The sequence below is a fragment of the Palaemon carinicauda genome, chromosome 30 (assembly GCF_036898095.1).
Source record: "Palaemon carinicauda isolate YSFRI2023 chromosome 30, ASM3689809v2, whole genome shotgun sequence".
NCBI classification, from domain to species: Eukaryota; Metazoa; Arthropoda; class Malacostraca; order Decapoda; family Palaemonidae; genus Palaemon; species Palaemon carinicauda.
The window spans coordinates 55,132,904-55,159,213 of NC_090754.1; the positions used below are offsets into that span (position 1 = coordinate 55,132,904).

Here is a 26,310-nt window from a genome sequence, read left to right on the forward strand (position 1 = left end):
CAGGAAACAAATGAAGGTAGGGAGGCGATGATACATATTTAATTTTTATTATATACTTTATAAATTATCTTTCCCATCAATATATAATCAAATTCCCAATCATTAAATTAACCTACATTATATTTATACAATATTCATCAATTTCATTGAGAGACAAAGAAACAAACTTTATCTTCTTATACTGTTTTGTCTTTTCCTCCACATCAGGTTTAATACCTCTTTATTCTTTTTTATATACGTTATAAATCATATTTCCCGTCAATATATAATTAATTTTCTGAATATTAAATTATCCTGCATTATATATACACAATATTCATCAATCTTAATAAGAGACAAAGAAACAAGTGAAGTACGATCCCCAATGCATGTTGAATTTTTTATATACGTTAAAAAGTAATCTTTCCTGTCAAAATAGAATTAATTTTTCAAAAATTGAATTATTCTGCATTATATTTCATGAAATTTCATTAGTCATATTGGGGGACCAAGAAACAAATGAAGTACGGTACCCCGATGCATTTTGAAGTTTATTTTACGTTGTGGTTATTTACACCTGTGAATTTAGAATTATTTTTCCATTAAATAAATTATTATGTATTATAATAATTCAATTTGCACTAATTTCTTTACGAATTTCATTCATCTTAATATTCTTTAAACCTAATATTTACGATGGTTGTTAGCTGTCATGGTGAGCTGCTGTGATTGTATCCTATATAGGCCTATGCATTTTTTTAAAACTACTTAAAAGGTGCAAATACCACAATGGTGACTCCATTGCTAATATTGAATATCCTTTTCAAACTAAAAGATGGAAATCTAGTTTAGATTCTCAATTAATGGAAAATTTGGAAACTGAATAATTAATGACATGTTCCCGGACTGCCGGCTTCTCTGCAGTTTCTGGGGGAAATTTCATTTATATACATTGTTCATCATTTATTCCTAATATGTTTTATGTTCATTTGAGTTCTATACATTGTTCATCATTTATTCCTAATATGTTTTATGTTCATTTGAGTTCTATACATTGTTCATCATTTATTCTAAATATATTTTATGTTCATTTCAGATTGACTGTGGTCATTGTTCAATAATAAAGACATTTGAATAAATGGACCAAGCTCTTATTTACTCTGTGCTATTAATAAATATATTTGATTTATCCTGATAATGTTTATTAAAGGGATTTTATGTTTTTAAAAGAGATCGAATAAAGAAAAATTATATATAACAATGGGTGGTTATAGTTAATTATACTTTGACATAAATCTTTATTATTGTATATATTTTTATTTATATATTTTCTTATAGAAATTATTGTATATATGGCGATTGTGTAAATATTTGCAATGTGTTTTTACATCTAATCAACTGTAATTATCATAAAGGATTATGAAATTAATTTAATGGGTGACTAAAGAAATAGTCATCTTTAGTGAGAATGTTGAAATATTTTTCAGGAAAAAAATAAGGTATGAATTCTGTAGAGAGAGAGAGAGAGAGAGAGAGAGAGAGAGAGAGAGAGAGAGAGAGAGAGAGAGAGAGAGAGAGAGAGAGAGAGAGAGAGATATCTTTCCATTATAGGTCTATTTTTTTTAAAGCCATTCTGAGCATCTTGTTATTCACCATGACATCAACAAATAAAACATGAGCTTCATAATTTTCTTTGTTTACAAAGACAAATGAGGGGCAATTGATTAAAATAAGGCAAAGAAATATCTATAATTATTTCTGCTTCAACAATTCTTTAATTAGCCAGACTAACACGAATAAATTGTCATAAATAGCAAAACAACAACAAATGCACCGTTTTTAGTCCATTGCAGGACAAAGATCTGGGTTTGGCAATTTCCATCACCATTCTGGCACTGCGTTTTGGTGATGGTGAGAGACTTGAGGCTGATTGCTCCCAACAAACCAACCTAGTATGAGCAGCCCTGACTAGTACAGCTCTGCTGAATATGGCAATTTATAACTTAAAAAAGGGCCAATCTTTGGCATATATCTTATTACATTTCTTTCTTCTATTCTGTGATAAATCCTCTATCATACTTATGTGACAAGCACTTCTATTCTCCATCCTTCCATACTAATATTCATGATTCCATCCTCTTGGTTTTAATCAACGCTCATTTACTGCACTCGTAATCATACTAACTCAATTTTCTACTCTTACAGACGCTTTCAAACTCTTTCACCAGCTTCTGTAATTTCTTCTCACTGTCCCCAAGTTAGCAAATTATCTTCAAACATCAACTATTCCAGTTCCTAATTCAATGGCCTCTCGTGTCTCTTCATCCGTAAAGATTTTGAACAGCCATGGAAACGGAAATATGAAAGGAACTATGAGAGAGAGAGAGAGAGAGAGAGAGAGAGAGAGAGAGAGAGAGATGGGGACATTCTTGCCTCAGATCCACTTTCATACCAAACCTGTTATTCTCCTGCCCATGTATTCTTGGTTGTGGTGGCCTGGTGGTAGCGTCCTTGCCTGGGGATTACCACACTGGGGTTCGAGGCCCTATCAAATTTGTTAATTCTTTTGATCGCTGCAACCTCATCATTCCTGTGAGCTTAGGATGGGGGATTTGATGGAGCCTATAGATCTATCTACTGAGTCATCAGCAGCCATTGCCTGGTCCTCCTTGGTCCTAGCTTGTGCGGAGAGGGTGCTTGGGCACTAATTATATGTAATATGGTTAGTCTTTTGGGCATTGTCCTGCTTGATAGGACAATGTCACTGTCCCTTGCCTCTGCCATTCATGAGGGGCTTTTAAACCTTTAAACTGCAGGATGTGATTCTTCCTAAGAACGTCAGAATAATTATTGCTATGTTTGTCCATTAAATGCAGAATTAAGGATGAACCTCTGGCATAGGTAGAAGGTTTATGAACAATATGTTGACCCCCTTACAGGTACAGTGGAAACATTTGCATTACAGGGGACATGATTATAGTTTGCCTGCCTATTCAAGCCATGGGAAAACAAGAAGGGAAACATAAGACATGTGACATAGGAATTAAAAGTAGGCCAAATTACTGTAAAATTATTAAAATGGAATTCATCAAAATCTCTGCAGTCGAGAGGAAGAAAAAGTGTTTAATAATTTCCACATTGTTAATGTATCGTCATCATCTCCTCCAATGCCTATTGATGCAAAGGGCCTCGGTTACATTTCACCAGTCGTCTCTAACTTGAGCTTCTAATTCAATACCTGTCTTTCATCATCTCCCACATCACGTTTCATAGTGCTCAGCCATGTAGGCCCGGGTCTTCCAACTCTTCTAGTGCCTTGTGGAGCCAAGTTAAAAGTTTGGTTAACAAATCTCTCTTGGAAAGTGCGAAGAGCATGTCCAAACCATCTCTATCTACCCGTCACCATGATTTCATCCACATATGGCACTTGCATAATCTCTCTTATGGTTAATGTATTGGAGAATGGTAAAACAAGTATTGCAGTCTGTATCAAAATTCACCCAGTATTTGCTTTAAACTTACATAACAGTTTATTTATATGAAAAAAAAAAAACAGAAAAAAATTCCTGGGAATGTTCAATCAATCCATTTTACACCATCAAAGTCTGACTATCCTGTCAGTCTTCATTGTCCATTGAGTATAGATAATAAATCAATCAGTCACAAGTAGTCCATTGTAGTGGATGAAGACATTTGATGCTCCCCAAGACAATGACTCAATGAGGAACAAAGTACTTTCTCAGGGAAGGGCTCAAACTCATTAGGTAGTAGATTGGCCAGAGCACTAGCCACCCGTTGAGATAATACCACTAGAGTGTCATGGGGTTCTTTGACTGACCAGGCAGTACTACATTGGATCTTTCTCTCCGGTTACGGTTCACTTTCCCTTTGCCTACACATACATCGAATAGTCTGGCCTATTCTTTTCAGATTCTCCTCTGTCCTCATACACCTGACAACACTGAGATTACCAAACAATTTTTCTTCAACCAAGGAATTAACTACTGCACTGTAATTGTTCAGTTGCTACTTTCCTCTCGGTAAGGGTAGAAGAGACTCTTTAGCTATGGTAAGCAGCTCTTCTAGGAGAAGGACACTTCAAAATCAAACCATTGTTCTCTAGTCTTGGGTAGTGCCATAGCCTCTGTACCATGGTCTTCCTCTGTCTTGGGTTAGAGTTCTCTTGCTTGAGGGTACACTCGGGCACACTATTCTATCTACTTTCTCTTCCTCTTGTTTTGTTAAAGTTTTTGTAGTTTATGTAGGAAATATTTTAATGTTACTGTTCTTAAAATATTTTATTTTCCCTTGTTTCCTTTCCTTACTGGGCTATTTTCCCTGTTGGGGCTCCTGGGCTTATAGCATCCTGCTTTTCCAAGTAGGGTTGTAGCTTAGCAATTAATAATAGTAATAATAATTATTTGACCAAACCACCAAACACCAGTTGGAAAGGGGACACCAAGCTGTTCTCACTTAGGGCTCTATTGCAATTGACCATGATGAGTCCGGGGAGGGAATATTCTAGCATTTAGGAATGCACACACACCATTAGTATCATTACTAGCTAAGCTACAACCCTATTTGGAAAAGCAGGATGCTACAATCTCAAGGGCTCCAATATGGAAAATAACCTTGTGAGGAAAGGAAAAACTACAAGAGAATTTTAAGAACAATGGTAAAATTAAAATAAATCTTTCATATATCAACTATAAAAACTTGAAAATAACAAGAGGCTAAAAACTTCAAAATACAAGAGGAAGAGAGACAAAGAAGAATAGTATGCCCAAGTGTACCCTCAAGTAAGAGAACTCTAACCCAAGACAGTGGAAGACCATAGTACAGAGGCTATGGCACTACCCAAGACAAGAGAACATCAATTGCATTGATGTAATTGGTTGTTTTCTTGTAATACAGAAAAATTTAATGTACTTTCATTAATCCTTCATATGGATTTATAGATCAATTTAGAAATCGGGAAAGATTAAAAGTCATCATTATTACTATTTTCATGTCAGCTTTTTCCCTTGTAAAGTCAAGACATTAAATGAATTATACTTTCCATTTTCCATCTTGACCCCTGTTTTAGGGATTCATCCAAACCTCTTTTCCCTGCCCCTTTCCTACAACATTCATAAGGACCCTCCTCTGACTGTAGTTCCTTTTTCTTTCCAGTCACTTTGAACTTTGCTTAGCGTGCAATAACTTACAATCCTATATACCAGTACTTTTCAATAATGTTCTTCCATATTTTAAACATTTCTACAATTCCATGGTTCTGTTTATTTTATTTACTGATGTCATAAAAACTTATTTATGTAATTTAGTATCATATAAACTTTTATTTAAAAAGAAATTACTTGTCTTTTGGAAAAAGATTAATAAACATGATCATCTCACCTCTATCAAATCATGACTTTCAAAATCCCTTCACACTATACTATGGAGCCACTTGGTGTATCTTATATTAAACCATTGTATTTGGTACAGTAATTGAAGCACTTTACTAATCTTTAGCATCTCATCAGCATGAACTGCATTTCCTTTTCTCATTCCTTTTTCAGCCACGGTCTTTTTTTGCTCTATTATATCTTGCTCAATATTCATTAACAGATTATTCAGCCAAACCCCATGAGAATATAAAATGTGTCTGTTGTCTTGTAAAACAAATAAACAATCATTCAAATCGCCTTAAACTTACCTTGGAAATATATTATACAATTCCATTTGATAAGAATACAATAATACCTCAGGATACAAAATTAATTCGTTCCAGAGTGGCTTATGTAACATGATTATTTTCATATAATGAAATAGAATGGAATAGAGCCAAATACATTTGAATCATTCAATATACCTATTCTAATATGAGGTGAAAAAAAGGTGCATATGTCGCATGATGAGTCTTTCATATACTGATTCTTTCATATCCTGGGTATTACTGTACCTAAATATTAGGATTTACAACTCTGAGACGCAGTTCCAGTAGGCCCTGCTGCTTCCTCCGGTGCCTTAGATGACCGCGGAGGTAGCATAAGTAGGGGATTCAGCGTTATGAAGCTTCATCTGTGGTGTATAACGGGGGAGGGTGGGCTGTGGCACCCTAGCAGTACCAACCGAACTCGGTTGAGTCCCTTGTCAGGCTGGGAGGAACGTAGAGAGGAGAGGTCCCCTTTTTTGTTTCATTTGTTTAATGTCGGCGACCCCCCAAAATTGGGGGAAGTGCCTTGGTATATGTATGTGCGACTCTGTTTACAACTTTAGTCTTTACCTTGGTTATCGAGGCTTTAATCTATATCTGTCTGCTCATGCAATACTTAAATGCTCTTTTTTTTTTAAATATGTTTCCTCAAGCAAGACTAACCAACAGAAGAGTTCCATCTAATGGTAGGGCAGTTTTATATAAAATGATAAAACCCTGAAGATACTGTACACTTAATAACTATGCCTATATATTCACTGGCAATTCAAATTCAACAGCATCGATTTCTTCTTCATAAATACTTACAAATATCTTTGGGCTTTTTGGCTTTAGATCCTAAAATACTCGAAAGAAGTACTGTTTGGTCATTACAAAATTCACAGTAAAATGCAGTACCGAGTACTGGATGTAAGAAAAATAAAAGGGCCCATTAAATAAAGGTATATCTTTACTAATTAATTTAAAAGACTTGATTAAAAGTTTGTAGTCACAATAGTAGGGACAAGAGATTTCAAAAAATGAGGTACAAATCAAGGTATTTAAAAATAATAAATATCAAATCCATTACAAATAACAAGATCACAAATGCTACGTGTTTGGCTGGCGCGTGGGAGGCTCAATGCTCGACTGCAGTCGTTGCTTGATCTTCTGGTGCTTATACTTCCGGTGTTTCTCTTGCGTACTGATGAAATGTGTGAGAAGCTCATCAAAATCTATTCCCTGTGCTTCCTTTCGAACCCCGGAGGATTCGTGAGTGTGTCTGCGAATTTAGTAAAGGAAAGGCAATGTACTATTGTGCGAAGTTCAGTAGGGTCAAGAAAATAAATTTCTTTAAAACTGTTAAACAATAAGAAAACTATGAAATGCACAAAAATTCCTTTTGTAATAGGAGACATTGCAACAGATTTCCTTATCAATTATATCATCGTTGTTAACTTTTCCCACACATTTATTCTGCTTCATCTTGGTTAAGAAATTCAGCAACAACAACGGTATAACCAGGATATAAGATCAATATAAATAGAGAAGCATTATCTGCATAAGGAAGAATCTTGTTATTAGAGTCAGACCTATTAACCCTTTTACCCCCAGGCTATTTGGAACTTTCCAACCCTTAACGCCCAGGCGTTTTTTTTTTTTTTTCAAGCATATTTTGCAATATATATTTCCTAAATTGCTCTAACAGCCTTAATTTTCATCATAGAGGGATCAGGTTGATCTCATTCTTTTGGAAAATGCCTGAAGTTTCTCATAAAGTTATCAAAAAAATGCAAAAAAAAGTGTAATTAGCAGTTTTTTGCAAGGACGTACCAGTACGTCCATGCGGGTAAAGGGATGAGTTTTGTGAAACGTACCAGTACGTCCATTGGGGGTAAAGGGATGAGTTTTGTGAAACGTACCAGTACGTCCATGGGGGTAAAGGGATGAGTTTTGTGAAACGTACCAGTACGTCCATGGGGGTAAAGGGATGAGTTTTGTGAAATGTACCAGTACGTCCATTGAGGGTAAAAGGGTTAAATAAATTCCGTTAATCAAGGGGCTTTGTTCCTCCCTGTGTAATCAAAAAGCCCATCGAGGTCATTTTCTTCTCTCTATAGACAGCACTATTAGAAATTCTTTGCAGCAACCCTTTGGAATTACAGTAGCTGTATTATTTCCATCTTTGACTTTTCATAAGTCTCTTCAATATCTACTAACCTAACAGTTCAAGGTCTCAAACTTACCCTTCTACCTTTATAATACATCCTTTGAGAGAGCCAATTGAGACTACTGTATAGGGGACTATACACATGAATCTGTGGTCTTGTTACACTAATTCATAATTATGTAATGATGATAATATTTCTTTAAGATTATTAACCCTTTTACACCCAGGCTATTTGGAACTTTCCAACCCTTAACCCCCAGGGGTTATTTTTTTTCAAGCCCATTTTGCAGTATATTTTTCTTAAATTGCTCTAACAGCCTTAATTTTCGTCATAGAGAGGTCAGGTTGGTCTAATTCTCTTGGAAAATGCCTGAAGCTTCTCAAAAAATTATCAAAAATATGCAAAAAAAAATGTAAATAGCAGTTTTTTGCAAGGACGTACCGGTACGTCCATGGGGGCAAAGGGATGAGTTTTGTGAAACGTACCAGTACGTCCTTTGGAGGTAAAAGGGTTAAGCTACAAGAAGACTCTAGTTTTAGTGTGAAAGTTAAATAATGCATACATATTTCAGTCAAAATTTTTATGTATTGAAATGTTGAGCGCAAGCTTTGATCAGCTTAAGAATTTCAAATCAAGTACCAAAGGCAGTACAAAAATGTTATTTTCCTTAGTAAAATAAATTTTTGAATATACTTACCCGATGATCATATAGCTGCATCCCTGCTGCCCGACAGAAAAAAACCTACGGGCGGAATACGCCAGCGATCGCTATACAGGTGGGGGTGTACATCAACAGCGCCATCTGTCAAGTAGGTACTCAAGTACTCGATGTCAACAAAGAACCAATTTTCTCCTCTGTCCACTGGTTCTCTATTGGGGAGGAAGGGTGGGTCCTTTAATTTATGATCATCGGGTAAGTATATTCAAAAATTTATTTTACTAAGGAAAATAACATTTTTCAATATTAAACTTACCCGATGATCATATAGCTGATTCACACCCAGGGGGGTGGGTAGAGACCAGCATTACATGTTGACATTATTATGAGCTAAGTATTCCGTATTTCATTTTAGCAGTTATTCAAAATAACAAGCATAAAATAAATAAGTACCTGGTAAGGAAGACGACTTGAACAATTACTCTGCCTTTTTAAGTACGTCTTCCTTACTGAGCCTCGCGATCCTCATAGGATGCTGAGCGACTCCTAGGAGCTGAAGTATGAAGGGTTGCAACCCATACTAAAGGCCTCATCAAAACCTCTAATCTAGGCACTTCTCAAGAAATGATTTTGACCACCCGCCAAATCAAGTAGGATGCGAAAGGCTTCTTAGCCTTCCGGACAACCCAAAAATATTTCAAGAGAAAGATTAAAAAGGTTCTGGAATTAGGGAATTGTAGTGGTGGAGCCCCCACCACTACTGCACTCGTTGCTACAAATGGTCCCAGAGTGTAGCAGTTCTGGTAAAGAGACTGGACATTCTTAAGATAAAAGACGCGAACACTGATTTGCTTTTCCAATAGGTTGCGTCGAATATACTTTGCAGAGATCTATTTTGTTTAAAGGCCACGGAAGTTGTGACAGCTCTAACTTCGTGTGTCCTTACCTTCAGCCAAGCTTGGTCTTCCTCATTCAGAAGGGAATGAGCTTCTCGTATTAACAGTCTGATAAAATAGGATAAAGAATTCTCTGCATAGGCAAAGATGGATTCTTAACTGAACACCATAAAGCTTCAGACGGGCCTCGTAAAGGTTTTTAAAATAGAACTTAAGAGCTCTTACAGGACATAATACTCTTTCTAGTTCATTTCCAACCATACGATAAGTTTGGAATATCGAACGATATTGGTCAAGGCCGAGAAGGCAGCTCGTGTTTGGCTAGAAAACCAAGTTGTAGAACATGTAGCCGTTTCGGATGAGAATCCGATGTTCTTGCTGAAGGCATGAATCTCACTGACTCTTTTAGCTGTGGTTAAGCATATCAGGAAAAGAGTCTTAAAGGTGAGATCTTTCAGGGAGGCTGATTGAAGTGGTTCGAACCTGTCTGACATAAGGAATCTTAGAACCACGTCTAAATTCCAACCAGGTGTAACCAAACGACGCTCCTTCGTGGTCTCAAAAGACTTAAGGAGGTCCTGTAGATCTTTATTGTTGGAAAGATCTAAGCCTCTGTGACGGAAGACTGATGCCAACATGCTTCTGTAACCCTTGATAGTGGGAGCTGAAAGAGATCGTTCTTTCCTCAGGTATAAGAGGAAGTCAGCTATTTGAGTTACAGAGGTACTGGTCGAGGATACGGATACTGACTTGCACCAGTTTCGGAAGATTTCCCACTTCGATTGGTAGACTCTAAGGGTGGATGTTCTCCTTGCTCTAGCAATCGCTCTGGTTGCCTCCTTCGAAAAACCTCTAGTTCTCGAGAGTCTTTCGATATTCTGAAGGCAGTCAGACGAAGAGCGTGGAGGCCTTGGAGTACCTTCTTTACGCGTGGCAGACGTAGCAGGTCCACCCTTAGGGGAAGTGTTCTGGGAACGTCTACTAGCCATCGAAGTACCTCGGTGAGTTATTCTCTCGCGGGCCAGAGGGAAGCAACTAGCGTCAACTTTGTCCCTTCGTGAGAGGCGAACTTCTGCAGTACCTTGTTGACAATCTAGAACGGAGGGAATGCATATAGATCTAGATGTGACCAATCTAGTAGAAAGGCATCTATATGAACTACTGCTGGATCCGGGATAGGTGAGCAAAGTATTGGGAGCCTCTTGGTCATCGAGGTTGCGAAGAGATCTATGGTTGGCTGGCCCCAGGTGGCCCAAAGTCTCTTGCATACATCCTTGTGGAGGGTCCAATATGTTGGAATTATTTGTCCCTTCCTACTGAGACAAACTGCTATGACATTCAAGTTGCCTTGGATGAACCTCGTTACTAGTGAAAAGTCTAGACCTGTTGAACAGGAGAGGAGGTCTCTTGCGAACTCGTACCATGTCAGAGAGTAGGTCCCTCCTTGCTTGGAGATGTACGTCAAAGCAGGGTGTTGACCGTGTTCACCTCCACCACTTTGCCTTGAAGGAGAGACCTGAAGCTTTTCCAGGTCAGACGTACTGCCAGAAGCTTCTTGCAGTTGAAATGTATTGTCCTTTGACTCGAGTTCCATAATCCCGAGCATTCCCTACCGCCTAATGTCGCACCCCAGCCTACGTCCGATGCGTCCGAGAAGAGAACGTGGTTGGGAGTCTGAACAGTCAGGGGAAGACCCTTTCAAAGGTTGATAAAAGTCCTTTCACCAAGTCAGACTAGACTTTATCTTTCCGGAAACCGGGATCGAGACCGCTTCTAGCGTCTTGTCCTTTTCCAGTGAAAAGCTAGATGATACAGAAGAGGACGGAGGTGTAGTCTTCCAAGTGACACAAATTGAACCACGGATGACAGTGTCCTAACCAGACTCATCCACAGCCTGACAGGGCAGTGTTCCTTCTTCAGCATCTTCTGGATGGATAGCAGGGCTGGGGTTTGATCGTCTTGTTCAGCAATGTCCTCATCAGAGGGTTCCTCATCCGAAACTGATGAGGAAACGGCAACGGAGTGGGCAACGTCTGACTCGCTGAATCCGGTCGCACTGGTGGATGCGTGACGGAGCCGGAGACAAGATCATGGTACTGCTGCACAGTCTGTGAACTGTCAACCATGGGGACGCGAGGAAGTACAGCGTCAACCCGAAACTGTCTAGACTGTCTGGGTTGTGCAGTCAACCCCCTACTGGGTTGCTGAGGTTGCCGCACTGCGTCACAACAAGTCACCTCTGCTGGTTGTTGAACGTCTTCCTAGCGACACACTGAACGTCCACAACCACCTCCGAGAGTCGCTTAACGTCAACGTGCGACTGGCAACCCACACTGGGTCGCACCGGTGGAGGAACCATCTCAACTGGCGGACGTGAGTAGGATACCTCAGCGTCAACAGGGCGTACAACCAACCGGTAGGAAGGTTGTTGGCTAGAAGGTTCTTCTCCGTAAAAAATCCTCTATCAAGGACACAAGCTTGGACTGCATGTCTTGCAACAAAGCCCATTAGGGTCTATGGGAGCAGGTGTGGCAACAGACGGGGTTAGCGACTGAAGCGGAACCATTTACCATCCCTGGAAGCATTGTTATGCTTTAATTAAAGTCCATAGGAGGCTAAGCAGCTTAAGGCTCCTCTCCAAATGACAGAGTCCTCAAAGGAATATCAGAAGGAGGGAGAACAGCACTTTCTCATCTACAGGAACCATGTCCGAGAAAAGCTAGGTTATCTCAGTGAGGGTCTCACTGGTGCATAAGCAGCAGACCAGAAGGCAACGTATGTAACTGCTTGACAGTCTGTGAACTGTCAAAAACTGAACTGTCAACCACAACAGGTGCGTGAGGACATACAGCACTGGTGCATTAGTAGCAGACCAGAAGGCAACGTCATGTAACTGCTCGACAGTCTGTGAGCTGGCAACAACCGAAGCTGTGTGGGGAAGCCTCAACTCCTGACTGACTAGTCTGCTGCGGGCGAGTGGCGGTAACCACAGAGGGTTGCGGAGGCTGACACACCGTGTCAAAACACGGCAGCTTGTGGTAGCTCACGCACGGCAACGGAGTGCTCCGTGTGTCTGTGGGAGTCAGCATGCGTCTGGCAGGGTCGACTGCGCATGGGTGGAGGAGCTCTCACAACAAGAGTGTGAGAGCAGGCAGCCATGCTGGGCGCACAACCGTGGCAGGTTGTAGGCAAACGGGTGCATCGTCAACCTTCTCCGCAGTCGGAGTGTGGGAGCAGGCAACAACCAAAGCGGAGTGGTGGTGCGTGGTGGGGACTGCCGTGGGTTGCGGAAACTAACGCATCGCGTCAAAACACGGCAGCTTGACTCCACCTTCCCACTGCTGATGCGGTAGCTCACGCATGTTAACGGAGGGAGCCGCACGTCGGCTAACGTTAACATGCGTCTGGCAGGGTCGATTGCGCATCGGAGGTGGAGCTCTCCGCAGCCGGAGTGTGGGAGCAGGCAGCCTCAGCGTGAGCTGGGCGCACAACCGTGGCAGGTTGTAGGCTAACGAGAGCAGTGTAAACCTTCTCCGCACGAAACTCCTGCATAACCGCAGCTAACTGAGTCTGCATAGACTGCAGTAAAGACCACTTAGGGTCTACAAAAAACGGTAACAAACGGAGCTACTGTCCGTTGTGACTGAGGGTCTAAAACAGCTGGTGCGGCAACAGACGGAGTTACTGCCTGTTGCGGTACCACCTTGCCTCTCTTGGGAGGTGTGCAGACTTCGGATGACTGCAGCAAGTCCGAACTGACCCAGTGGCTACACCTAGGCCGTTGGACTTGCGCGGAAGGGACCGACTTGCACTTAAAAACTGCAAGATTTGGTCCATGGTTTCTACGAGAAACCTCTTCCGCAGACGAGGAATAAATGGGCTCTCTCGTCTTTGTGTGGGTGGGGCGATCTCACGTAGGCAACGTGTGTAGATACGCCCGAAACCACGGAGGGAAAAACGTCTGTTCGTCGATCAAGGCCTGTGGAACCCATAAGTCGTTCGACATTACTTCTCCCCTGGGCTTGGGAGCTTGTAAGAGGTCCCGGACTAGGTGAACAACTGGCACGAACAGACGAACCCTCGGACGCAACACTGTAACACTTTGCGCATATCACTTTATCACTTTTGATTTTCTGTTTGCACTTATTTCACTGAAATCGAAACTTTAACTGATTTCTACCTGAAACACGCAATCCTATCCTTCATTAAAAGGTAGTAATTGCGAAAACAGTTTTACAATGCAACAGAAAAACATAAATAAAGATAAAGAATTCAGTGGCTGGAAAAGAGACTAAACACTAGATCAAATAAACTACGTTTACAATCTCTCACCGCATAAAGCCTGGGAACAAGAATAAAACTCTAGAAACGTTTTACCTTCTTCCCCTACAGCGACTAGGGAGAAGAGTAAAAAATGAATTCAGTGGCTGGAAAAAGAGACTAAACACTAGATCAAATAAACTACGTTTACAATCTCTCACCGCATAAAGCCTGGGAACAAGAATAAAACTCTAGAAACGTTTTACCTTCTTCCCCTACAGCGACTAGGGAGAAGAGTAAAAAACGAGAACAACATTACCCGCTTGAACGAAACGTTTATTCTCCTCTCTCTCCCTCCGTCTATATCTCTCTCTCTCTTCTCTCTTGACTTAGCACCTGAGAGAAGAGCCCAATTATATATCGTTAAAACATGTTATTTGCCAAAGGAAAAAACTGAAAGGTTTCCCAAATAAAAAGTTCCTTTATTTAGAATTTAAACCATTTAAGCTAAGAAAGAATGAACGAAACGCTAGAATCGGTTTACTCTTCCTGCAACGTGAAACCGTGATACACTCTCTCTCTATCGTAACGATAGAGCGCATGTTGAACGTTCTGAACGTCAACAACTGCGGAGACTAAAAAAAAACTAAACGTTAGTTCATCTTTGAAAACAGTACGAGACTATCAAAGAAATTCTTTCATAAAACATTAAAATTAAAAAAGTATTAAATTCTTAAAAGGTTAAAAACGATATGACGGGCTCAATGTTAATTAACTTCGGTTCCAAGTAAGGACCGCCTACTATTAGGAAAGGTCGCATATAAACAAACATAAAAATTAATTTTTATAAGTTTATAATAAATGGAAAGTTAATCGAAGAGGCCTATAAAGGCGGAGAGATATAAAATAAATAGATCTATAACTTGTTAAGCAAAATTACCAAAAACCTAAACACACTTCCGTCTAAGGGAAGGGTCGGCCATTTAAAAGTGAAAGAGAGTCCATACTCTCTTCGTCACCAAAATTAAATCTATCCAAAACGAGTTCAAGTTTTGAAATGAAGATAAAACCCCTGCATAGCGAAAGCTCAAAACTGGAATAGTGTACTTCACCAAATCGTTGTGAAAACAAATCCAGTTAGGGACGGCGTATTTAGTAGGTCTTGCCAGTGGCACGACAGAGGGAAAATTGGTTCTTTGTTGACATCGAGTACTTGAGTACCTACTTGACAGATGGCGCTGTTGATGTACACCCCCACCTGTATAGCGATCGCTGGCGTATTCCGCCCGTAGGTTTTTTTCTGTCGGGCAGCAGGGATGCAGCTATATGATCATTGGGGAAAGTTTAATATTGAAAAATATGAATTACCGGTACATGACTTGGAAAACTGTACTGTAGTTAACCCTTTTACCCCCAAAGGACGTACTGGTACGTTTCACAAAACCCATCCCTTTACCCCCATGGACGTACCGGTACGTCCTTGCAAAAATATGCTATAGATTTTTTTTTTTTTTTCATATTTTTGATAATATTTTGAGAAAATTCAGGCATTTTCCAAGAGAATGAGACCAACCTGACCTCTCTATGACAATAATTAAGGCTGTTAGAGCAATTTTAAAAAAATATACTGCAAAATGTGCTGGGAAAAAAATACTGTAACCCCCTGGGGGTTAAGGGTTGGACATTTCCAAAGAGCCTGGGGGTAAAAGGGTTAAAACGCTATCATGTCAGCATTTCGTGAATTCTATTCTTTTCCAATTATAGTTTGTGGTAAGTGATGAATCTTTACAATAACAACTCGCCTTCTATTCATAACACAGCCTATTTTCATTTTGACAGAGCATGAATAATTATCATATGAAAATTGCAATCACATTAGAATATGCTCTCGTTAATTTAGTCTTATCTTCCTATAGTCCATTTCTTTTAGCGAGTCATATTTGCACCGACTCGCAATGGTGCCCTTTTAGCTCGGAAAAGATTCCTGGTCTCTGATTGGTTAGAATTGTCTTGTCCAAACAATCAGCGATCAGGAAACTTTTCCGAGCTAAAAGGGCACCGCTGCGAGTTGGTGCAAATATGACTCGCTAAAAGAAATGGACTATAGGTACAGTAGTTTATTCATAGACCCCGGAATCAGTTGAGTATAAGTACATATCAAGGAGTATACTTATTTGAAATCTTATGAAATCTGCATGGTATTTATACATGATTTAAATTACTAATTCACAGTGTATTCTAAATAATTATGGATTCATAAGGTATTCCCATAATACGCAACAAGAAAACAATTATATAAAATGTTAACAAAGCTTTTGATACCAAAACTGATATGTGAATTTGGTCAAATTGAAATGAAATGAAGTGATTTGATGAAGATAAGAGGAATAAATATGGAAAAAGGAATAAAAAAAGCAAACTGAGGGAATAAACCCAAGAGGAAGGAATTAATTACAAAAAGAAAATGTACCGTATGTCAAAGAGTGAGAGTCAACGAGAAATATAAAAATACTGAATCTATATTGTACACAGCATATTTTTGAGCAATGATGTTCATACAATTTGATAATGCCTTTTCAGAATACTAGCCTAGCCAATAATTGCTGAACATCAAATTGATGACTTTTTAATCCTCTTCTCCACCATTATCCCTACATCAAACGGTTGGTTGTCTGATGCCCTTGAAGTCATCAATCACAGTTGTTATTATTATTATTATTATTATTATTATTATCATTATTATTATTATTATTATTATTATCAAAAGCAACGCCAAATCCTAGTTGGAAAAGCAAGATGCTATAAGCCCTAGGGTTCCAACAGGGAAAAATAGCCTACTGAAGAAAGGAAATAATGAAATAGATAAGCTACAAGAGAAGTAAAAAATATTCAACATAAAATATTTTAAGAACAGTAACAACATTAAATTAGATCTTTTATATATAAACTATAAAAACTTCAAAACAAACAACAGGAAGAGAAATAAGAAAGAACAGCATGCCCAAGTATACCCTATTGGTAGTAGGCCTAACCTTTGACTAAATACAGTAGTCCAGCTGCAAGTCAGCAGTTTTTTCAGTTATTGGCAGTGGGCTTAGCCTTTAGCTAAAAAGTAAGACTTGCAAGGCAGCAGTTGTCCTTTTAGTAGCTTTTTACAACACACAGGATGTTCAGTGGTAGTACAGTATTCTTACATCCCTACTACACGACATTAACAAATATTCTATGATTAGATGATAATATTTGGAAAGGCAAAACTTACTTCAATAAATGTGCGGGTGGGACACAATTAAGGCGATATCTGAGGAGGGTAAAGGCATCGCTTTGTGGAAGCAGCATCAGAAGGCCATACAACGTCTCCACGAGAGCAGAATATTTGACGGGGTCCAGAAGGTGTAACCTCAAATCTGGAATATCAAAAGAAAAATATAACAAGTGTAATATAAAGTGAACTATCTAATGTGAGGTGCATAAGCAGTAAGCTCCAATCAATTTTGTATTTAGAAAGTTGACAAAAAGTTTGACTTCAATTCATGCCTGAAACAAAAGCAACACTTAAAAGCACCTTTCTGTGCATACAGTACTGTAAATAACAGATGTAATCTATTCAATAGATATGTGTGAAGTAATTTATCACACCACTTTACAATAGTGCTCAAGTAAACTAGTCTATACTTACAAAGATCTACTTCTATATACTGGGCATAAATATTCAGTATACAGTCAAGTACAGGAGTACTAATATGTTTTTACTTTCAAAGTGCACACATTCATAAGTTACCAACTAAAAGGACATAGAAAGGGCAAGCAAGCATGGACTGCATCAATATATACGAAAAGGACGAAAAACAAAAATTATTTTAACAATCTTCTTCTTTGTCTGCATCTTTTCCCACTTTTATGTGGGAGTCGATTTTTCTGGCCAGCGTTCTCCATCTACTTCTGTCCCACACTTCATCACCGAAATTTGTTATTTCTATACTCACCTCATGTTCATGTTGCTGCTTTCTCAAAGTACTGTATTTTTTATATTAGATATGGCTTATATTGACATTGCATTTAACCCCCCACAAAATTTTCTGTTTTCTTTCCTTTCAATAAGCCTAGGCCTCTAGTACAGTATTGAGACAATCTAGGAGTTAATGGTAATAACCTTACCTTAGGTAAGCTTTTTATCATAATTTTCTACATTAGCAAGGTTAGGCAGCAAGCTCATGATGTAGGTTAGGATACATCATTAAAAGTTAATGATAAGCCTTTTGCCTGGATCTATGGAGCTATTTAATAACACTTGAAGGGATTAACACTAACACACAGAAAAAGGGCAACACGGATATGAGAGCAAACTAAAGTAGAGGATATTCTAACAACATGTATGAAAAAGAAATAGACATGGGCAGGACATATGATGAGAATGACAGACAATAAATGGCCATTAAGAATACCAGAATAGGTACCTATAGATAACAAAAGAAGCAGGGGAAGGAAGAGAAGACCATGGATTGACGAACTAAGAAAGTTTATGGGTGTGGGCTGGCACAGAAAAACCATAAACAGACGCGAGTGGAAGGACATGTCCAAGACTTTTGGTTTGCAGTGGACGAGTAAGGCTGATGATGATGATGATATACTGTATTCTACTTACATGTAAATATTGGAGATTCTATTAACTGGACAAGCTTATCTAGCTCCACCAAGAAGTCAGTTGTCACTTCAATGTTCCCACTGATAATTTATTAAGGAAAAAAAATCTTGATCAAACAGAATATGATGAAAAACATCCTAACCATTCATCATTCAACTAAATCCAATGAGTCATAAAATGGGTTCTCTTTTATATGAGGAAAGAGGCCCTTTATACTTCTGGTTCATATATGTTGAATGCAAATGCCTGTATCAACTGTTAAAATAAAGTCTACAACTGGCAAACCTCTGAACAATAACCTTACTAGATATTTGATATTACAAAACATGAGCATTGAATTTAATGTTAGCAGTAAACAAATTAAAAGTCCAAGATTGAGACGTAGCGTTGGATCTTCTATAAACTGATTTCCTACAAAGTTTACATTGCTAATACTATTTAGAATTTCTTAGCCACTAATGGTATTATGATATAAAATTCTGTTCAGGAATACTTCTAAAAAAGTGAACCAAACTATAATACCAAAGCATGTTGGTTATGCCATGTAACATAAAGATACATACATACATATACCAAGGCACTTCCCCCAATTTTGGGGGGTAACCGACATCAACAAATGAAACAAAAACAAAAAAGGGGACCTCTACTCTCTATGTTACTAATCTGGATCATGTTTAGTTTTTATAGGGCTTTTTAAAGGGAGGTATTGTAAACCCCTCCCTTACGGAAAGGTCATAGTTCAGGAACTATATATCTCATACAACACTCACAATCATTTTGTCCTATCATCCTAATTTTATTTTTTATTCATTATTTTATGCATGTTATCATTAGTATCTATAGTTGATTAATAAAAATAAAACATGTTTTAACTGTAATTAAATAGCTCCCATGAAGGTTGCCTTTCATAGAATTGTCACACCTTGGCATGAAATAAAATAAATTATGCAAGATTAAGTCACGTTTCATTTGACCCTAACGTTCATGCACAAACCAGCGTAAAAGGATACAAAGCATGTACTAGGACAGCGGCATGAGAGTAATTTTGTGTAAGCAGACATAGCGTCAATGTAGCCACGGAATTGTGACTCCAAGAACGATACAGGTTCACAAACAACTCGCAACTTTCCTGAAAAGAAAAACACACATGAAACATCTTCTAGTCATTAATAAGTTCTTAGAAAGAAAGTACTTTGGTCTAAGTTTGTAACTCATTGTAAGCTTTACTCTTAACAAAAATAGCAAAAACCTACAATGAAGATATCATGTCATGAACCTTGGATCGTGATAAAAGGATTTTCTAGCATTCAGGAACGAATACTGATCTCTTTTACATTTCAGTGACACCTGGACTCACTGGATTAAGGTTCAATTCATTTTCTTTTTTTTCTGCAGCATGAAAATTCTATGCATTTCTACTAAGTGTCTTGCATTTACATCATTTTAATTTTTACTTGCAAGTTTTGAATACGACAGTATAACAAAATACATAGAAAACTTAGCATTATCTTTTTCTGGTTATCTTTAGCTTCATCTTGTTGTACAAAACTCTATTTGCAACCTTATATAATAAAGTACTGTGCACCATAAAATACTAACATGAATATTGCTATTAGCATAAATGTATATACTGTAATAACTGTCCATTTGCAAGCGCATGTATACAGTACTGCATTGAAACAAGCACAGACAGTATTACATTGGATCCCTTTCTCTGGTTATGGCTCATTTTCCCTATACCTACGCATACACCGCATAGTCTGTCCTATTCTTTCCGCATTCCCCTGTCCTCATTCACATGACAAAACTGAGATTACCAAACAATTCTCCTTCGTTCGAGGGGTTAACTACTGCACCATAGTTGTTCAGTGGCTACTTTCCTCTTGGTAACAGTAGAAGAGACTTTAGCTGTGGCAAGCAGCTCTTCTAGGAGAGGGACACTCCAAAATCAAACCATTGTTCTCTAGTCTTGGATAGTGCCATAGCCTCTGTAACATGGTTTTGCACTGTCTTGAGGTAGAGTTTTCTTGCTAAAGGCTACACTGGAGTACAATATTCTAAATAGTTTCTCTTCCTCTTCTTATTTTGAAGTTTTAATAGTTTGTATATGATAGACCTATTTTAATGTTGTTATTATTCTTAAACTTCTCCTGTAGTATATTTCCTTTCCTCACTGAGCTATTTTTCATGTTCGGGACCCTGGGCTTATAGCATACTGCTTTATCAATTAAGGTTGTAGCTTAGCAAGTAATAATAATAATAATACCTGTATTTGCCTATGATCACTGAATGTATCTACAAAGTCTTGGGTTAAAAAAGAAATGAAGAGATCAGAAACTATAGAGAGGTGAAATAATTTACCATAATGCAAGGTTAATTTTCACTATTCTCTTATCTTTGTATTTAGAATGGTGGAGCTCTAATTTACCCGCAAAATGATCTTTCCTTTGAACTTTCGAGTAAATGATCCAACTATGGTTGAAAAAAATGAGGACCAGGACTTGTTACAGACATTAATATTTATACAGTACTGCAAAAGGACAATTTATACAGTACTCTATAAAATACGCATTGTAAAAAAAAAAAAAAAAAACAATCAATCTTCTGAAACTTATTTTTTTCTAATATATTGAAATCCCTTTGAAAATACTCAAAAAAACAAAATTTCAATATTGGAACCTTATATACAAGAAAAAAATATATTGATACGACAATACTTTGAGTAACATATGCAATTCACTCATTTTGTGAATCCCTTTTCTTTAGTTTGATTAAAATACGAATGAATAATTAAAATTCAAACATGAATATATTCCTTACCACAGTAGCCAACTCCTTTAACTGTAGTCTCAAGGAAAACAGTTCCTTTGAAGTCAGAAGTATGGAAGATAATGTCTGTACCATTTCCGAGGCAAAAGTTAAATTGTCCTCATCCTGAAGTAACTCCGCTAAGGTTCTGTATATGTCCTCGGCGCTCAACATTACACACAATTGCCTGGAAGAAAAAAAAAGAGAATTTTGGTAAAATCACAAATTCTAAGTAATTTGTATTTTTCCTAACATACTTACCAAGAACTACTTTCTTAGGAGTACCTGGAATCTCCTCTCATCCGACCAGAGTTTTGTGTAGTTTACCCTACTTCCGTTTTCTGTGAGGACTACCTCAGGCGGAAGGATACGTGCCCTAAGGCTAATCCTGAGTCAGGACGCGTGCTAGCTTGGGTCTCGACCCTCAGTAAGTTCTCTGGTCGCGTCGTGATTTTGGTAAAACCAGTATTCATCAATATCTCTTGTTTGAGGGTACACTCGGGCACACTATTCTATCATATTCCTCTTCCTCTTGTTTTTGTTAAAGTTTTATAGTTTATATCTATATTTTAATGTTACTGTTCTTGAAATTTATTTTTCCTTGTTTCCTTTCCTCACTGGGCTATTTTCCACGTTGGAGCCACTGGGATTCTAGCATCCTGCTTTTCCCACTAGGGTTGTAGCTTAGCAAGTAATAATAATAATAATAATAATAATAATAATAATAACACATTTCTTTGCAATATACAACAGAATGTCTTTAACTTACAAACATGACAAATTCGAAGATAATTTGTATTTTTCCTAACCATACAAACCTTAGCTATTTACAAAGGGTTTACTTTTAGCGCAGCTGAAATGACGAGCCAATAGTTTTAAACGAGGGTTAATTACCCTCGCGCTAGTTAGCGGGGGGTGGGGAAGGGTAGCTTGCTACCCCTCCCCCCTCCACACACCGGTGACTTGCTTCACTTCACTTAGAGGTAGGACTTGACTTGGGGGTCAGGGATGGCGGGCACATATGTGTAAATAGCTAAGGTTTGTATGGTTAGGAAAAATACAAATTATCTTCGAATTTGTCATTTGTTCCGTAACCGAAATACAAACCACGCTATTTACAAAGGGTGACTTACCCCTTAGGAAGGGTGGAAAGTCCCCAGCCTTACTGACTTCGGCTTGCCCGGGGGCTCGGTCCCTTAGTGAGCAGCACTAGAGAGAGGGAGCCCCTGTACCTCACAGGTTCCTAGCATCGCTAGGAACGAGTGGCCTACATAAGTAGTGTGAGGAGGAGAGTGTGACTCGTCCTATGAAGTTGACCTTGAGACCTTCAGATAGGAATTCTAGGATAGGACGTTCCCCATACCACCTCGTCAGGGTATGGGAGACGCAACAGTATTAAGCTTAATACTAGGAGCACAAAGAAGCATGGGTTACCTGCAGAGGTCGAGGTCAGCTATGCGAGGACCAGGATGCTGCTTCCCCAAGAGAGGGGAGAATGAAGAAAGAAGTAAGGGTCAGACATACTCTTTCATTCACACAGACTAAGACCGGGTAACAACGCCCTCAACCTACTGCTACTTGTCCAAAAAGGAGCCTGAGGTTAGACCAGCTGTTGTGCAGCCACCACAGGGCCGATAGAGAACGTATCGAGGCTCCTGTGGGTCACGTCTTGCAGGTAGTGGGCTGTGAAGGTCGTTTGACGCTTCCAGACCCCCGCTTGAAGTACCTGCGTCACAGAAAAGTTTCTCTTGAAGGCCAGGGATGTAGCAATACCCCTGACATCGTGGGCCCGAGGGCGACGTGACGGAGGAGGGTCAGGATTCAGGGCATGGTGGATAACCCTTCGAATCCAAGCAGAGATGGTGTTCCTTGTGACCCTCCTCTTTGTCCTGCCTGTGCTCACAAACAAAGCTCGCACATGAGGACGGACTGCAGCCGTTCTCTTCAAGTAGTACCTCAGACACCTCACTGGACATAGTAGCAGCTGGTCTGGGTCGTTTGTTACAGAACGGAGACTCGCGATCCTGAAAGAGTCGAACCGAGGATCCGGCACTCCAGGATTCTGAGTCTTGGCCACAAACTCAGGGACGAACCTGAACGTTACCTCCCCCCATCCCCTTGAATGGGCGATGTCGTACGAGAGACCATGAAGTTCACTAACTCGCTTGGCCGAGGCCAAGGCGAGTAGGAAAGCCGTCTTCCAAGACAGGTGGCGATCGGAGGCCTGGCGTAATGGCTCGAAGGGAGGTCTCTTGAGAGACCTGAGAACTCGAACCACGTTCCAAGGAGGGGGTCTCACTTCCGACTGGGGGCAGGTAAGCTCATAGCTACGTATGAGTAAAGAGAGTTCTAGCGATGAAGAAATATCCACGCCCTTCAATCTGAAGGCCAAGCTTAAGGCTGAGCGATAGCCTTTCACTGCCGAGACAGAAAGGCGCATTTCTTCTCGCAGATACACAAGGAAGTCCGCTATTGCTGGAATAGTGGCATCGAGTGGAGAGATACCCCTTCCACGACACCAACCACAAAAGACTCTCCACTTCGCTTGGTAGACTCCCTCAGAGGACCTTCGCAGGTGCCGAGACATTCTCTCCGCAACCTGTTGCGAAAAGCCTCTCTCCGCGAGGAGACGCTGGATAGTCTCCAGGCGTGAAGCCGAAGCGAGGCTACGGCCCTGTGAGGGACACCGGAGTGGGGTTGTCTGAGAAGCTCGTGTCGTGGAGGAAGCTCCCTTGGGAGTTCCGTCAGGAGTTGCAGAAGGTCCGGAAACCATTCCGCGTGATGCCATAGCGGAGCTACTAGAGTCATGGAACAGTTGACCGATAGTCTGGTCCTGTTGAGCACCCTTCTCATCAGACAGAATGGTGGGAAGGCGTACACGTCGATGTTGTCCCACCGTTGCTGGAAAGCATCTTGCCAGAGTGCCTTGGGGTCCGGGACTGGTGAGCAGTACAGGGGCAGCTTGAAGTTCAAGGCTGTCGCGAACAAGTCCACCGTCGGGGAACCCCACAAAGTCAGGACTTTGTTGGCTATCTGAGGATCCAAAGACCACTCGGTACTCACTATCTGCGAAGCCCTGCTCAGACTGTCGGCGAGCACATTCCTCTTGCCAGGAATGAAGCGAGCTGATAGTGTTATCGAGTGGGTTTCGGTCCACCTCAGAGTCTCTACTGCAAGATGGGATAGCTGTTGCGAAAAAGTGCCTCCCTGCTTGTTGATATAAGCCACTACCGTGGTGTTGTCGCTCATCACCACCACGGAGTGACCCGCCAGGAACCGTTGGAACTGTTGAAGGGCCAGAAAGACGGCCTTCAATTCTAGCAGGTTGATGTGTAGGCACTTTTCTGATTCTGACCAAAGGCCTGAGGCCCTCTGGTTCAGAACGTGCGCCCCCCACCCTTCTTTTGACGCGTCCGAAAACAGAGTCAATTCCGGGGGAAGGACGAGAAGACTCACTCCCTTTCGCAGGTTCTCGTCGGCCAGCCACCACCGCAAGTCCGTCTGTTCCAGAGACCCCATTGGGATCAGAGTGTCCGGGGAATCGGATCCTTGATTCCACCGGGACTTGAGCCGCCATTGAAGGGATCTCATCCTGAGGCGGCTGTTTGGAACCAGACGGGCCAGGGAGGATAGGTGGCCCAAGAGACGCAACCACGATTGAGCGGGGAGTTCTTTTCGCCTGAGGAAAGGTTCCGCCACCCTCCTCAGCCTTGCTATCCGGTCGTCTGATGGAAAGGCTTTGTGGAGATTGGTGTCTATTAGCATGCCTAGATAAACCAGTCGCTGGGACGGCTGCAGAGAGGACTTCTCGAGGTTTACCACGATCCCCAGATCCTGGCAAAGATCTAGAAGCCTGTCTCGGTGTCGAAGAAGGGTCGACTCCGAGTCTGCTAGGATCAGCCAATCGTCTAGGTAACGAAGGAGACGAATGCCGTTCCTGTGCGCCCAAGTCGAAATCAGGGTGAACACTCTGGTGAACACCTGAGGAGCTGTGGAGAGACCGAAACACAGCACCTTGAACTGGTAGATCTTGTTGTCTAGGCAGAATCTCAGGTACTTCCTGGAAGACGGATGGATTGGGATCTGGAAGTACGCATCCTTTAGATCCAGTGTACACATGAAGTCTTGTGGTCTCACCGCAAGTCTGACTGTGTCTGCTGTCTCCATGCTGAACCGGGTTTGTTTGACAAACCTGTTCAGAGCCGAGAGATCGATGACGGGTCTCCAGTCTCCAGTAGCCTTCTTTACAAGAAAGAGTCGACTGAAGAAGCCTGGAGAGCCGTCCACGACCTCCTGGAGAGCACCCTTCTCGAACATGGTCTTGACTTCGGCCTGAAGGGCCAGCCCCTTTGCCGATCCCATGGCATAGGAGCTCAACGACACTGGATTCGCTGTCAGGGGAGGTTGAGATGACGTGAACGGGACGCGATAACCTTGGCCGATCACCGAGATCGTCCAAGCATCGGCCCCGAGATGTTGCCACCTGCGGACGCAACGCTGAAGGCATCCCCCCACAGGTGGACACGCAGGGGGACTGCCACCCCTAGGGCTTGCGGCCGCGGCCGCCACCCCTAGAAGTCTTGCCTCCCCTGGAGGACTTACCACCCCTCTTGACCTTGGCTGGAAAGGGCTGGGGCTTAGACACCACTTTCTTAGCTGCCGGTGCCTGTTTTGGAGCCTTACGAGGCTGTTGCTGCTGTTGTGGCGGGGCTGGAGGCTTATAGGGCCGAGTTGTAAGGGCCCTGTGGAGGAGGGAGTCCGTGCTGGATTTCCTCCACCTCTCAGCCGTTCGCTCCAAGTCTTGAGGCTCAAACAGGCTCTCCCCCAGGAGGGAGGCATGTCGGAGCCTACACACATCTACGGCGGGGACCTTCGGATGGAATCTCTCGGACACAGCATCGCGACGCTTCAACACCGAGTTGGCCCACAGGGTGGTAACCTGGTGCGCCAAGAACTCGATGGAGCGGGTGCCCGAGAGCAAGAAGGTCTCTAGGGCCTTCCTATTGGTCTCCTTGGACAAGTCCTCAGATCGCAATAGGATGCCCAGAGATCCTAACCAGAAGTCCAGCCACGAAGTGGCCTGCATGGCACACTTAGCGACCTTCTCGTGGTTAAGGATCTCTGCCGCCGAGAACGACACCTGCCGGGCAGAGAGTTTCTCCAAGGGAACTCCCTTCGCCAGCTCCTCCACAGAGTGATGGAGCGGAAGAGCGAGG

The 26,310-nt window shown here is 40.9% G+C and overlaps 1 protein-coding gene across 2 annotated transcripts in view; it reads right to left on the bottom strand.

The window, feature by feature from the left end:
- Positions 1 to 6,608: 6,608 nt before the first annotated feature.
- The window catches only part of LOC137623132 (protein VAC14 homolog), a 58,170-nt gene continuing 38,468 nt past the window's right edge, over positions 6,609 to 26,310 (bottom strand). For both annotated transcript variants that reach the window (XM_068353811.1, XM_068353810.1), the window contains exons 11-15: positions 21,107 to 21,281; positions 19,297 to 19,415; positions 18,287 to 18,366; positions 16,904 to 17,048; positions 6,609 to 6,938 (exon numbers count right to left, since the gene is read on the bottom strand). In XM_068353811.1, the coding sequence (XP_068209912.1) occupies positions 6,767 to 6,938; positions 16,904 to 17,048; positions 18,287 to 18,366; positions 19,297 to 19,415; positions 21,107 to 21,281 (691 nt within the window). In that variant the 3' untranslated portion in view covers positions 6,609 to 6,766. The remainder of the gene's footprint in view (positions 6,939 to 16,903; positions 17,049 to 18,286; positions 18,367 to 19,296; positions 19,416 to 21,106; positions 21,282 to 26,310) is intronic.